Source organism: Rhinolophus sinicus, chromosome 12 (genome assembly GCF_057876585.1).
Source record: "Rhinolophus sinicus isolate RSI-liver-muscle chromosome 12, RSI-T2T, whole genome shotgun sequence".
NCBI lineage: Eukaryota > Metazoa > Chordata > Mammalia > Chiroptera > Rhinolophidae > Rhinolophus > Rhinolophus sinicus.
Window position 1 is genome coordinate 14,388,087 of NC_142512.1, and position 12,228 is coordinate 14,400,314.

The 12,228-nt window shown below is 52.9% G+C and overlaps 1 protein-coding gene across 2 annotated transcripts; it reads right to left on the reverse strand.

The window, feature by feature from the left end:
* Nucleotides 1–347: 347 nt before the first annotated feature.
* ACAP1 (ArfGAP with coiled-coil, ankyrin repeat and PH domains 1) lies at nt 348–12,106 on the reverse strand. Of its 2 annotated transcripts, XM_019745109.2 has the most exons (22): nt 11,863–12,106; nt 11,270–11,327; nt 7,526–7,645; nt 7,260–7,313; nt 7,108–7,166; nt 6,683–6,866; nt 6,508–6,552; nt 6,271–6,366; nt 6,086–6,160; nt 5,886–5,995; nt 4,897–4,948; nt 4,700–4,800; nt 4,245–4,368; nt 3,935–4,146; nt 3,194–3,263; nt 2,974–3,068; nt 2,698–2,867; nt 1,964–2,136; nt 1,433–1,542; nt 1,239–1,349; nt 841–890; nt 348–536 (listed from the first exon to the last, which is right to left on the reverse strand). In XM_019745109.2, exons 1-22 carry the CDS (start codon nt 11,913–11,915, stop codon nt 436–438), a joined length of 2,223 nt encoding a protein of 740 aa, XP_019600668.2. In that variant the 5' UTR covers nt 11,916–12,106; the 3' UTR covers nt 348–435. The 2 variants fall into 2 exon arrangements, with proteins under 2 accessions (XP_019600668.2, XP_088658072.1); XM_088801946.1 differs by having other exon boundaries at nt 6,271–6,552; nt 11,863–12,066.
* Between the last annotated feature and the right edge of the window lie 122 nt (nt 12,107–12,228).

Below are 12,228 nucleotides of genomic sequence, written 5' to 3' on the forward strand. Positions count from 1 at the left end.
GAGGGGGCGAGTGCTGAGCTGCCACATTCCGTGGATGCCTCCGGGCCGGGGTGGCCGAGCCAGCCTCTCCATCCCGGCCCGATGCCAGCTTCCCCTAAGGGAAGGCTGGCCCCAGCCCACGCGAGCGCCTTCTCCGCGGCCTGGTCTGGCCACGTCGCCTGAGCCCAAGAGCCCCGCCCCATGGCCGCCCGGTGCTAGGACTGAAGCTGCAGCTTCCACTTCTCTCTCTGGGAGTCACCTCTTGCGTGACTCGAGCTCGAAAACTCCCATCCACTCCGTACCCCGGGAGCCGCAGCGCCCAACACCTTGCAGGCCTGGATGTGACACCCAATAAAGGAACTATGAAGGGAAGAGCAAAGCACAAAGGCTTTAATGGCGACGGGGCCGACAGTGGGGAAGGAAGGGCAGGGGTCGCGGGCCCGCGAAGGCCTGGAATCAAAGCGTGTGGAGGTCCTGACTACGCCGGCTCAGCTTCTCCGGGTCGTCCGATGCCATAAGGGAGAAGTCACGAAAGATGTCGAGATACGTCTCGTCTCCTGAGGAGAGGGAGGAAGGGCTGGGAGCTCGACGGCTGGGCCCTAGCACAGGGGACTATGCTGGGGGGGGGGGGGGCGGCCTGGTTAAGGGCCGGTCTGGTAAGATCGTGGGTGGAAGAAACACCTGCGCCATCAGGGCACATCCCTTGCCTTGGCGCGTCGAATGCACCCAATACATATTTATTTAATAAATACTAGAGTTAATCAATGAAGCTGGACACGAGCGGAAACGTCACCTGGGGCCAGATGCCCAGAGATATAATGTTAGGCCTGGTGGTGGGGTGGAGTGGGTTGGATACTTTACCTGCCTGGCCCTGGGCTGCTTCAGCCTCTCTCATCTTTGCCAATCGTAGCCTAAAGGGGATGGAATTAATGAGAATCTTGTCACTCTCCCCCACCCTAGCTTCCCACCCTTTGAGTTGTTTATTCATGTTTGAGTTGTTTATTCATGTTTCCCCGAGGTCTAGTACTTAAAAGATGCCTGACAACAATGTTGATGAATGATACCTCTCAGGATGAGCTCACCATCCTCGGACCGTGCCCGCACCCTTCCTACTCTATGCCCAATCAACTCTTGGAGCAACCTGTCTGGTCCAGGAACTGACCCCACCTCTCCCCAGGCCTAGCACATTCGGCTCTCGGCGTTAGCCCCGCCCACGTGGATAGTGCAAGCGTTAGTCCCGCCCCTTCAGGCATCCTTACAGGGTGACGATGTCAGCGTTGGCTGTTTCCATAGCTATGGTCAGAGGGTCCCTGTCTTCAGAGTCCCGAGCTCCCAAGTCGGCTCCCCGTTTCAGGAACAGGCAGGCCAGCCTGTAGAGGATAGACAGGTTCAGCCAGCAGCTCACCCTGTCTGGTACCTTCCTCTCCAAGGCCATTATCGCTGCCCCGCCTACCCAGTGTAACCAAGAATGGTTGCGTGGTGGAGTGGGCCCCGGCCGTGGCTGTCTGCTTGGTTCACGTTTGCCCCATTCTGGAGGAGAAACTCACAGGCCAGAAGAGAATTCTGCATTGAGAAGTGGAGAATGGGGAGAGAGAGTGGCATCTTTAGAGGCAGATTTAAAAATATTTCAGAGTGGGGTCAGTTCAGTAGGTGGGGTATGGGATCAGGAGTGCAGGGGTACAGCTAAGTATCAGGCTCTGCTCTAGCTCTTTGCATGTATCCATACATTATATCCACAGTACAACCTAATGAGAGGTGGGATCCCTATTTTACAGCTGAGGAAACTGAGGCACAGAGGGGTTCATAACACTAAGTGATGAGAGTCTGGATTCAAAGCCAGGTTGTCTGCCTCCAAATGACACACTCTTAGTAACCAGTTTCTCTTGGTTATCACTCCCTATAGAGTGGGGGGAGGGGTAAGAAAGGAGCAAGGAAGGAGAGAAGGAGCCTTAGGGTGGGGTAGGGAGATTGGCAAGACCCTCACAGCAGCTGTGGCCTGGATCAGTGGTGTGGCATTGTCTTGACCCACATTGACCCAGTTGACATCAGCTCCATGGGCAAGGGCATCAGCCATGGTGGGGAGGGATGGAGGATGCCCCGCAGCCCGAAACAGCAGAGCCCCAGGATGCAGGCTGCCCAGGTCATCAGACGGTGGCTCTGTTAGGGGGAATCAGCTTTGAGTCTGGGAAGGAAACCCTCAGCAAAGTCCCCTGATGCGGTAATTGGATAGGTCACTTCCCAATTACGGGGAGGTCTTCAAGATTCTGGGGACTGGTGGGAAGTGGAGGTTGTGTGAGTGTGTATGTGTGCAGGGCCCCTAGGGTGTGGGGGTGAGAAAGCATCATTCACCTCTTCCTGTCCAACCACCCTGACTAGCTGGGATGTTGCAGGTGAAGGTCCACCTCAGCTCTCGGCTTCCTCTGTTCCCGCCAAACTCACACCCTCCTTTACAGGCCTTTGGAGACCCTAGTTCATTCTCACTCCTGACTTTTCTTATGCTGTTGACACCCTTACATAGCCCTCCCTGCCTACTCCCAGCCCCACGCTCCTTCCCATTCTTCACTCTCACCCCCAGAACTCTTGCCTTCTAAAACCAGCGCGAGTGTGGTCTGACCCCGCCAATGGGGAGGCCTGGGTCTCATACTCTGAACCTCCCCAGCAGGTTTGATGTGCTGAGCACATAGCAGATGCTCAATGAATGCCCAAGAAACCCTATACCTGGCTTGGATCTGAAGTTCCCTGGCTGGGGCTTAATGAAAGGCTTTGGGGGCACAGGAGGCTGCCCCCTTGGGGGCCCCCGGCCGCCTCTTTGCCTTCGAATCTCAGGAAGCTTGGTCAGGAACTTCTTCTCCACATATTTGGCATGAATCCAGGCCTCCTTCTCCTGCCTAGAGAGGTGGGGGGGAAGAAGGGGACAGTCCTCCCTCCTTCCATTCCAGACCCTCCTCCCTCCCTGCGAGGAGGGCAGCCCCAGCCCCTGCCCCCCAGCCTCACCGGGAGCAGCTGGGTCCTGGCTTCTTCACGGCCATGGCCTCCACACGGGCCTCATAGATCTGGTTGATGACTACATTTCCCAGCTCACACATAAGCTTCCGGGAACCGAGGCAGCAGACAGTCAGGAAGGGTAGGGATGAGTGTCTGAGCCCTTAGGGCTTTGCAATCCTGTTCTCACCCCACTCCATCCCCCACACTCTTCACGACACCCCCAAGTCACCTTTACTAGTTCTGGCTCCCACGAGTCAAGTGTCAGAGACCGGACTTTGGAGAAATGAACTCCAAGGCTCCTGGAGGGCCAGAGTAGAAGTCAGGCCCTATGTGAGGCAGTAGCTGGGGGAGCTGCTGCTGCTCCTGAAAAGACTTGGAGACAAGGTCCTGTGTAGGGGGCCACACAAAGGTGCTGGGCCAGGGGGCAGCTGGGGCCATGTAGCCTTGACCTATATCTGGAAGGATCCTGCCGGTTTACCGTCCCCTTTTCCCTTCTTCTCCTACATTTCACTTTAAGGGCCTCCTCCTCTCCAGCCACCTCCCTTCTGTCTTGGCACTTTGGCCTGGACAACTCTTTTGGGCCATTGCCCTTCCCTTCTCCCACCGGAATGACTCGGGGTGAGGGCTGTATAAACTTGCTAAAGCCTCACAACTTCTTCTCTCTCTGCTCTTTGTTGGCTTCCCCACCCCCAGAAGCCCTGACCCCAAACCTCCTCCAGGCAGGCCAATAAACTCCTCTGGGTGTTCCCCAACCCTGACTAGACCAAGATCCTGAGAGGCTGGGTGCACCAGGGTCCACCTTGTGCCCTACATACTCGGCCCAGGCCTGTGCCCGGTGACAGCCAGAATCTAAGAGGAAGCCCGGGCAGGGGGGGAAGGGAGGAGCCTACGTGATTGGCTCTATCTTGGTCCCCCCCCAACACTACAACCAGAAGGAATGGGGCCCGTGCTTGCAGCCTTGGGGAATGACCTGTGGATGCCGGAACATTGAATGCAGAGGGTGACACCAAGGTTGATGCTGGCCCATTCAGGGGCTGGTTCCCGGCAGTCGCAACACTGGGCATTGCCATCCACACTCTGTACCTGGGCTGCCACATGCCCCACTCCACCAGGCTCTCTTCCCCTGGTCATCCCACCAGAGCCCAGGGTGGCAGCGGAGCCCATGGCCAGGTGTCCTGAGCTCTGGAGGAGACAGGGGAAGAAAGAGTAGCCAGAGGGTCTAAGGGACCGGATGCCCCATCTCCCTGGGCAACCTGAGCCTGACCCCTATGTTCAGGTACCTGGCCTGGACCCCGAGAGTTGTCATCAAGGCGAGCCTGGCTGAAGGCTGTGGCGATGCTGCTCTGCACAGCACTGACCCACAGCTGCAAGAGGCGCTCTGAGTCCGCCTGCAGGAGGCAGGACCTGGGAAGGAGAGGGGATGGGGGCAGGGAGAGGTCTGAGATCTGGGGAGCATGTGGCAGGATGGGCAGGCTGTCATGCAGCTAGTATTCAACTGGTACCAGTCATGTGGAAATACTTCTGCACCATTTGGTAATATCTTTTTAAATATCCCTCATCACCCTATACCCTCCCCCAGGCTGCCCCACAATCCAGCCACCAAAGAGTTAACACCTGGGGCTGCATGGAGGGCCTCCAAGTCCCTGCTCCAGTGATGCCTTTGTGACTGGCCCTACCTTTCCAGTTGGTAAAGATTTAGAAATATTAGAGCATCACCCCTGGGGACTGCACTCACTTGCTGGGGGATACCACCTCAAAGCAGAACCGCCTTTCCGAGTCGGGGCAGAGCTTCACTGTACAGAGGCGAAGGTCATCTACCACCACAGTCACAGGATCCTGGAAGGGGAAGGTGATAAGGGGGCAGGTGTCCAGCCAACTGCGGCAAAAGCCAAATCTCCCTGGGCCTGGTCCTCTAGGACCCAGGCTACTCACCTTGTACTTCTTCTGATAAACCAGTTGGTTGCTCTGAATAGTGAACCAGCGTCTGGAGGAAGTGGAAGTAGAGTTATGGACATGGGCAGCATGGGGATGAGGCTGGGGCAGGGACAGCAGATCCTTTGCCCCATAAGGATCTTGCTGAGAGGAGAGACCTGGGCTGACTGTCCCATGAGATGTCCCAGAGGAGGGGGACAGTTGTGCAGACCAGGATACCTAAGGGGTGCTATTCACATCTTGGACAACCCAGATTTGATATATTTATGAAGATAACTTTCCAGCAGATGACAATAAAATGCTTCTTCTAGGAAAAGAAATCTGTTGCTAAAATGTTTTTGACAGGTGGCAGTATCTTGGGGAAGGGGGGTCTGTTTTCTAATTTGCACAAAGATCCCATATGGATTGGCAGTGGCCCTAGAAGGGAAAGGAATTGAGTCAGAGCACACCATCACCCTGCTCTGAACCCTGCAATGGCTCCCCATTTCCCTCAGAGTTGAGCCCACGTCCCTACAGAAGCCGACAAGGCTCTACCTGATTCACACCATTAGCTCCAACTTCATCTCCTACCATTTCCTCCTCCCTCCCTCTGTCCGCACCCAAGGCCTCCTCTCTGTTTTTCTGAACAGTTCAGCAGGTTTCTCTGGGCCTTGATGCTAGCTCCTCACTCTGCCTAGAACATTCTTCCCCCCAGATGTCCTTTAAGTCCATGAGGCCTACCCTGACCATCCCACTTAAAATCGCAACCCCCTCATCCCTTGCTTTATTATTTTTCTCCTTTGGTGCTCTTCCCTTCTAATATAACGTATACTAACATAACATTTACTTAACTATTACATTATTGTCTGTCTTTGCTGATAGAATGTAAATTCTCTGAAGGCAGAGGGTTCTGTCTGTTTTTCCTTGCTGTGCTTAAATACTATAACCCCTCAACCACTCAAAACATGCCTAATCGGATGGGTCTGGCTGATTGGGGTGTCCTCTCTCACCTGCTCCAGGTCTTAAATGCATTGCTGGCCCGTTTGAAGAGATGTCCTTCCATGACCAGGCCACCTGTTCCCTCCTTTAGGCTTGGTTCTGGCTCCTCCCCACCCAGCTCCTGAGGGCACAAAAGGTCAAAAGGCAACTTTGTGGGCAAAGACCAAGGCCCCAGGCCCATCTGCCTCCCATGCGAGGTCTTAGCCCTCACCTTTTGCTTCAGCAGCACATGTCTCTGCTCCATGTCCCTCTTCTCTCGAGCTGAATTCAAGACAAGCTGGTGCAACTGGGCATAAAAGGGGCATCTTTGATGGCCCTGGCCTCCCCCAACTTGGCCAGGGAAGTCATCTCAGAGCCCGTTACCCTCTATCACCTGCCTGCTCCGTGGGGACCTACCTGGGCGCCCAGCTCCTTGCGATATTGGGCCAGCCGACTCAGCTCCTCGTGGCCCTGCTGGAAATGCATAGCCTGGGCCTCCACCAAACGCAGCACCTGAGGCCACGGTGAGCAGGGGGAATAGCTGAGGAAGGAGCCCTCACTCTTTCCCTCTTCCCTTCTGCTCTCCATCAACAGGCTCCTCCCCTTGCCCTTGCCCTTGCCCTTGCCCTTGCCCTTGCCACAACTGCAACTCACAAACTCCATGATGTCAAACTTCCTCTTGTCCTCGATCACATTGATCTGAGGGCCCAAAAATAATACCCCAGGTCACTCTTGGAACCATAGTGTCCCTCCCCATTGCACACCAGGGACTCTCCAGCCTTGAGATGACTGAGGCCCTGGTACTCCAGGGGGACAGGTTGGCAGGCACCTGCAGGGCATAATCTAGTGCCCGTCCCCGGTAACCAGCTCGAGCAGTCTTCAAAGCAGCTCCTGCTTCTTCTGCCTCTTGGACCCGACGTCTGGGCACCTCTGCGTTGTGAGTAAGAGCAGCCTCCAGGCTTTCAGCGCCCCGCCAGAAATCCCGGCGAGCCTCTCGGAAACCCCGGAGACCTCTAGGGCGGGGGGATAACAAAGAATCACAGATACACCTACCTGCCCCCAGCAGAGAAGTCCCAAGAGCAGGCCCACTCACAGCCTTTCAGTTAGCCTCTGTACAGTCAGAACTCCAAGGGAGTCCTTGGGATGGGGGACAGTAGTCAGGCCACCAGAAACCCCTAGTCTCACAGCTTTATCCAGGGAGGTCCCTGCGCTACTGGGAAGAGGGCTGGCGGACTGGTTTCCCTCCCAACTCACTCTTTGACCAGGGTTTGGATTTGCTGCTGCAGTGTGTGCTGGGTGGCATCTAGAAGCTCCTGAGGGGAAGCAGAAATTGGCAGGTCGGGGTCAGGACCACAGACAACCTCGCTCCTGCCCCCCCACCAGACCTACCTCCTACCCCCACTCACCGAGTGGCTATCCAGCTTGTGTCTCAGGCTCTCAGTGAATTTGTCCAGACACTCCTAGACAAGAGAAGAGGCAGAGAAAGAGTACCAGGCATGGGGCAGCAAGGCCTTCCCATGTCTAGAACCAGCCTGCCAGGGCTGTCTCGGATGGCAGCCCCAGCCCTCCTCTGGCCTGCAACCTGCACACCCCAGACCAACCGTCCCCAGCTTCCACAGGATCTCTCCTTATCCCAGACCCCATCCCACTCTGGTTCGGGCCCTCCACATACCGCCATCATGGGCTCTGGTGGACCCAGGTGGGCCAGATCACAAATGCCAACAATGAAGGCCCGGCTGGCAGCAAGGTAATGGCGCCCACTTTCCAGGAGGCCATTACCCAGCTTGAGGAGCTAGGAAGCAACAGGGCAATAGAGAATCATGACATGTGCCTCCATAGTTGATGGTACCCCAACTCCTGTCCAACTTCCTGTCCCCTTCCTCTGGGCTCTGGCCCTTCTTCCCAACCTTGCCTACACTTCTCTGCAGCCCAGTTTAGCTCTCACAGTTTCTAAAATAGACCTGGTATTCTCCCATCTCTGTTGCTTTACTCCCACTGCTCTGTGCCTGGAACAAAATTTCTCCCAGCCTGTCACCAAAGCCAGGGTCAGCTTCACCTCCAAAACATCTCTCTGTCCACTCCCACATGTCTCTCCCTGCTCTGCCCCAACTACTTGGAATCAGAGCTCCCCAAAAACTCCATCCTCATGCACTGTCTGGCTCACAGGATGTATGCTCTACCTGGTTGGTGTTAAATTCTACAGTATTTATTGTCTGGACTTGACTCATTCTGTGCTTATTGAACATTTCCATCATTAGGTCACAGGCTCAGGGAGAAGATAGCATGTTCATAAAGCCCATTCAGTCTGGTCCCAATTGACAAAAAAGGTGGCTTGATAAACAAGGGGACAAGTGACTGGCCTGAGGAGGGTCTCTCTGGGAGAGCCAAGTGTCTGAGTCAGAAACCAAAGTGAGGTCTCCGGACCCCTGGCCCTTGTTACCTACAGGAACTGCTTTGCCCCTGAGGTGATGCCACTTGGCTCTGGCCTAAGTCACCATATCTGGGATGGAGCAAGTGTCTGTGAAGTCTGTCAGCTTAGCCCAGTGAACTTTTGTTGAGCTGAAAAACACTTTTTAGAGCAGCCAGATGGCTCAGCTGATTAGAGCGCGAACTCTGAACAACAGGGTTGCCTGTTTGATTCCCACATGGGCCAGTGAACTGCGCCCTCCGAAATGAGACTAAAGATAATGAGCTGCCAGAGGGGTGGCTGGATGGCTCAGGTGGTTAGAACACGAGCTCTCAACAACAAAGTTGCCTATTCAATTCCCACATGGGATGGTGGGCTGCACCCCCTGCAACTAAGATTAAAAACGGCGACTGGACTTGAAACTGAGCTGCGCTAGATTGAAGGACAATGATTTGGAGCTGATGGGCCCTGGAAAAATACACTGTTCCCCAATAGTCCCCAATAAAAAAAGAAAAAAATAAAGAAAAACACTTTTTAGGGCTAGTGAAGTCTTCAGGGAAATGTAGCTTGCCTTGAGGTGGCTAGTAGGATCAGTAATGGTCAGAAAACTGGCCACAATCAAAGTTATCAGATCTCCCCGTGGGATATCTGTGACAAGTAACCAGATGTTCACAACTGCTTTGTGTGGAGGTAGGGGACTGTGTCCAGTTTTTTTCCTTATCCTTCTCCCTCATATATCCGAACAAGGAACTTTCATTAGACTGAACTAGTGACAAACTGGTACATCCATACAATAAAATGGTACTCAGCAATGCAAAGGAATGAACTATTCATACATAAACTATTGATAGTGAACGACTGATACTATTGATATGTAACAACTTGAATAAACTTCAAGGACGTTATTCTGAGTGGGGGGAACAAAAGCCAATCTTAAAAGATCACATATTGTATGATGCCACTTATATAACATTCTAGAAATGACAAAAGTCTATAGAGATGAAGAACAATCTCTTCTGGTTATCATGGATTAGAGAAGGGGGCAGGGAAGGTGTCATTACAAAAGGTAGTACAAAAGAGTTCCTTTGCGATGATAGGAGTTTTGTATCTTGAGTATGATGATGCTAGTTATAAGAATCTATACACATGATAAAGTGCCACTGAATTATACAAAAAGATATTTTTTTCCCTTTCTTCCACCTTCCACCCCCCACTCTGGTTCAAGCCCTTGTTTCTCAATCTAGTTGTGTAGGACACAGCTCCCTGGCCCATGCTGGTATTATGAGCCTTGCTCTCCCTCCGGCTGAGGCAGTCGGTCATCAGTCAGCTGCTCACAGCTGCCAGCCACACATGCTGGCCACTGGCCACTCCTGGCAGCACAGGTTAGCCCACAGCAGCCCACGGTAGCACACGATAGCACACAGCAGCCTGCAGCAGCTCACACTGACCTCGGGCTGTTCACAGCAGCCCAGGTCCAGGGAGAGCTGTTGTTCACAATCTTAGCTGTAGAGGGCGCAGCTCACTGGCCCATGTGGGAATCGAACCAGGACCTCAGCGTTAGGAGCATGGTGCTCCAACTACCTGAGCCACCAGGCCGGCCCAAAGTTTTTTTTTTTTGGTTGTTTGTCCAGACACTCCTAGTGTTTGTTTTAAAGAGTATATGCAAAATAGGTAAAATCCATGTAATACCTGTAGACAGTAAATTGCATTGTGCCAATATCAATTTCCTGGTTTTGGTGGTTATGTAAGATGCCACCATTGGGGACAGCTGGGTGATGGGTACGTGGGACATCCTATACTATTTTTGCAACTTCTTGTGAGTCTATAATTAACTCAAAATGAAAAATTTAATAAAAAAATATATGTATATATTAGTTGGTTATCTACTAACTTTCTGGCCACAGTATAGACACTGACGATTGATAAAAAAAAGAAAACATAAAAGTCTCTCATGACATTTACATTTCTAGAGAGGAAAAGTAGACAAGAAAAAATATCAGCAAGCATGACAGACACACACCAAGGTGACCCCTGATGATTCCCCTCTTGCATAATCCCCACCCCTTGAGTGTGAGTGAGACCATGACTTGCTTCTAACCAGTAGAATATGGCCAGGGTGATGGGATGGCATTTCCATGATTTGGTTATGACACACGGCAAAGCTGATAGATTTGCTCCTGTGATTATATTCTGATATAAATTGACGCCATCTTGCCAGCACACACAAGCAAGACTCTCCTGCTGCTGCTACTAGCCAGCTGCTACTAGGAAGTAAACTGCCTATGGACAGAGCGACATGGCAAGAGACTTGGTGGCCTCAAGGAGATGATGGCCTCAGTCCTGCAACAGCAAGGAAATGAATTCTGCCAATAATCATGTGAGCTTAGAAGGAAACCCTGAGCCTTAGATGAGACTACAGCCTCAACCAATGCCTTGACTGAAACCTGTGAGACCAGCTAAGCTGTCCATAACTCCTGATCCACAGAAACTATGATACAAATGTGTATTAAGTCACTAAATTTGTAATAACTAGTTACATAGCAATAGAAAACTAATACAGCAAGTAAATATATGTCAGATTGAGATAAATGCTGTAGAGAAAAATAAAGGGGATGGGAATGTTTGTGTGTGTGTGCATCTGTGTGTGTACACATGCCTTACAGTCTTGTGTTTAAGTATTTTACTGGTTTATCCTCCACAGTCAGTCTGTGAACTCCCTGGGGACAGAAGCAGTCTTGCTCTCCCCAACAGCCAGGGTTGGGCATAATATAGGGCTGAAGAGCTGGACTTGACTCATTCTGTGCTCATTGAACACAGAGGTAAGTACACAACTGAGTCTTGTTTACCAAGATCCCAAGCTCCCTAAGGGTACAGAACCACCTTTTTGCTTCTCGTAGCCCCCAAATATCTACCTCACATGATAAGTATTCAATAATCCTTAGGACTCCTCCCCTTCTCTAGTTTACTCCCTGGCTCCACCCCACTCATCTTAATCCGATCCTGGGTCACCTTTTCCAGTCGGGTCTCCAATTCTGACACTTCGGCTTCCACCAGCTCGATAGAGGCTCTGGGAAAGGAAAGATGGGGTAAAAGAAACAAAGCTGGGGTCCATCTGGTCTGTTTGCCTTAGCAGGGTTGGGTCTGGGGTTGGGGTTAGGTTGTGGAGGGTCCAGACAGAAAAAGCTGGTGGATTAAGAAGGCCCACACAGCTGCCCTCTCTTGCTCACTCACACCACAGTGTGGGAGCTGCTAGGACCCAGGTCAGAGCAGGAAGGGTAGAAGGAGGGTGGATGTGGCAAGAGCAGGAAGTTGCTAACCGCCCAGAGCAAGTGCTGGGGGAGGGGCAGGGGTCCCAGTGAGAGGGAGGATGCAATGCCAGCTCCAGGGGTGAGAGGCTGGTGGCCCCCTCTGGGTTTGAGAGCAGAGATACTACTTTGGCCCACAAGCTTGATCTTGTCCATTTGAGACCTATTCCATTAGGACATCTGGCCTTAGGAAGGGTGAGTGAGTGTGTGTGTGTATGTGTGTGTGTGTGTGTGTGTTTGTATGTTGGGGGGTGTCGGACCACTCCTCCTCTGCCCCCTAGACTTGTGCTCACTTACCGGAAGCGTGGTGAGTCCTTAAGACACTCCTCGAAATCCAGCTTGACCGTCATCTCAGTGTGACCTCTGCCGGGCCAGTGGGCCCTGAGGCCAGGTGGTTGGGTTGCAGGTGGAGGCACTCCCTGCCCCGGAAGGAGTGTTGATGAAGAAGGAGAGGGTCCTCCTGGGAGGGGGGTGTCGCAATTCTTTCCCCGAGGGGAAGGGGTGTCCTAGGAGCTCTCACCCCACACTTCCAGGCAGCGCTGGGAGGGGCAGAGGCGGGGCCTGGGCAGAGGAGGGGGGCCTGAGATCAGAGAAGCCACAGCCCCGCCCTTAGAGACTATCTGCTGTCACCTTCCTACTGGGGGTTGAGTCTCTCTCTAATTC

Coding starts and splice junctions, on each gene's coding strand:
- ACAP1 (XM_088801946.1), bottom strand. CDS start 11,915: ATGACGGTCAAGCTGGATTTCGAGGAGTGTCTTAAGGACTCACCACGC. Junction 7,167..7,259: donor ACAAGCTGGATAGCCACTCG/GTGAGTGGGGGT, acceptor GCTTCCCCTCAG/GAGCTTCTAGATGCCACCCA. Junction 6,553..6,682: donor CACTAGATTATGCCCTGCAG/GTGCCTGCCAAC, acceptor TTGGGCCCTCAG/ATCAATGTGATCGAGGACAA.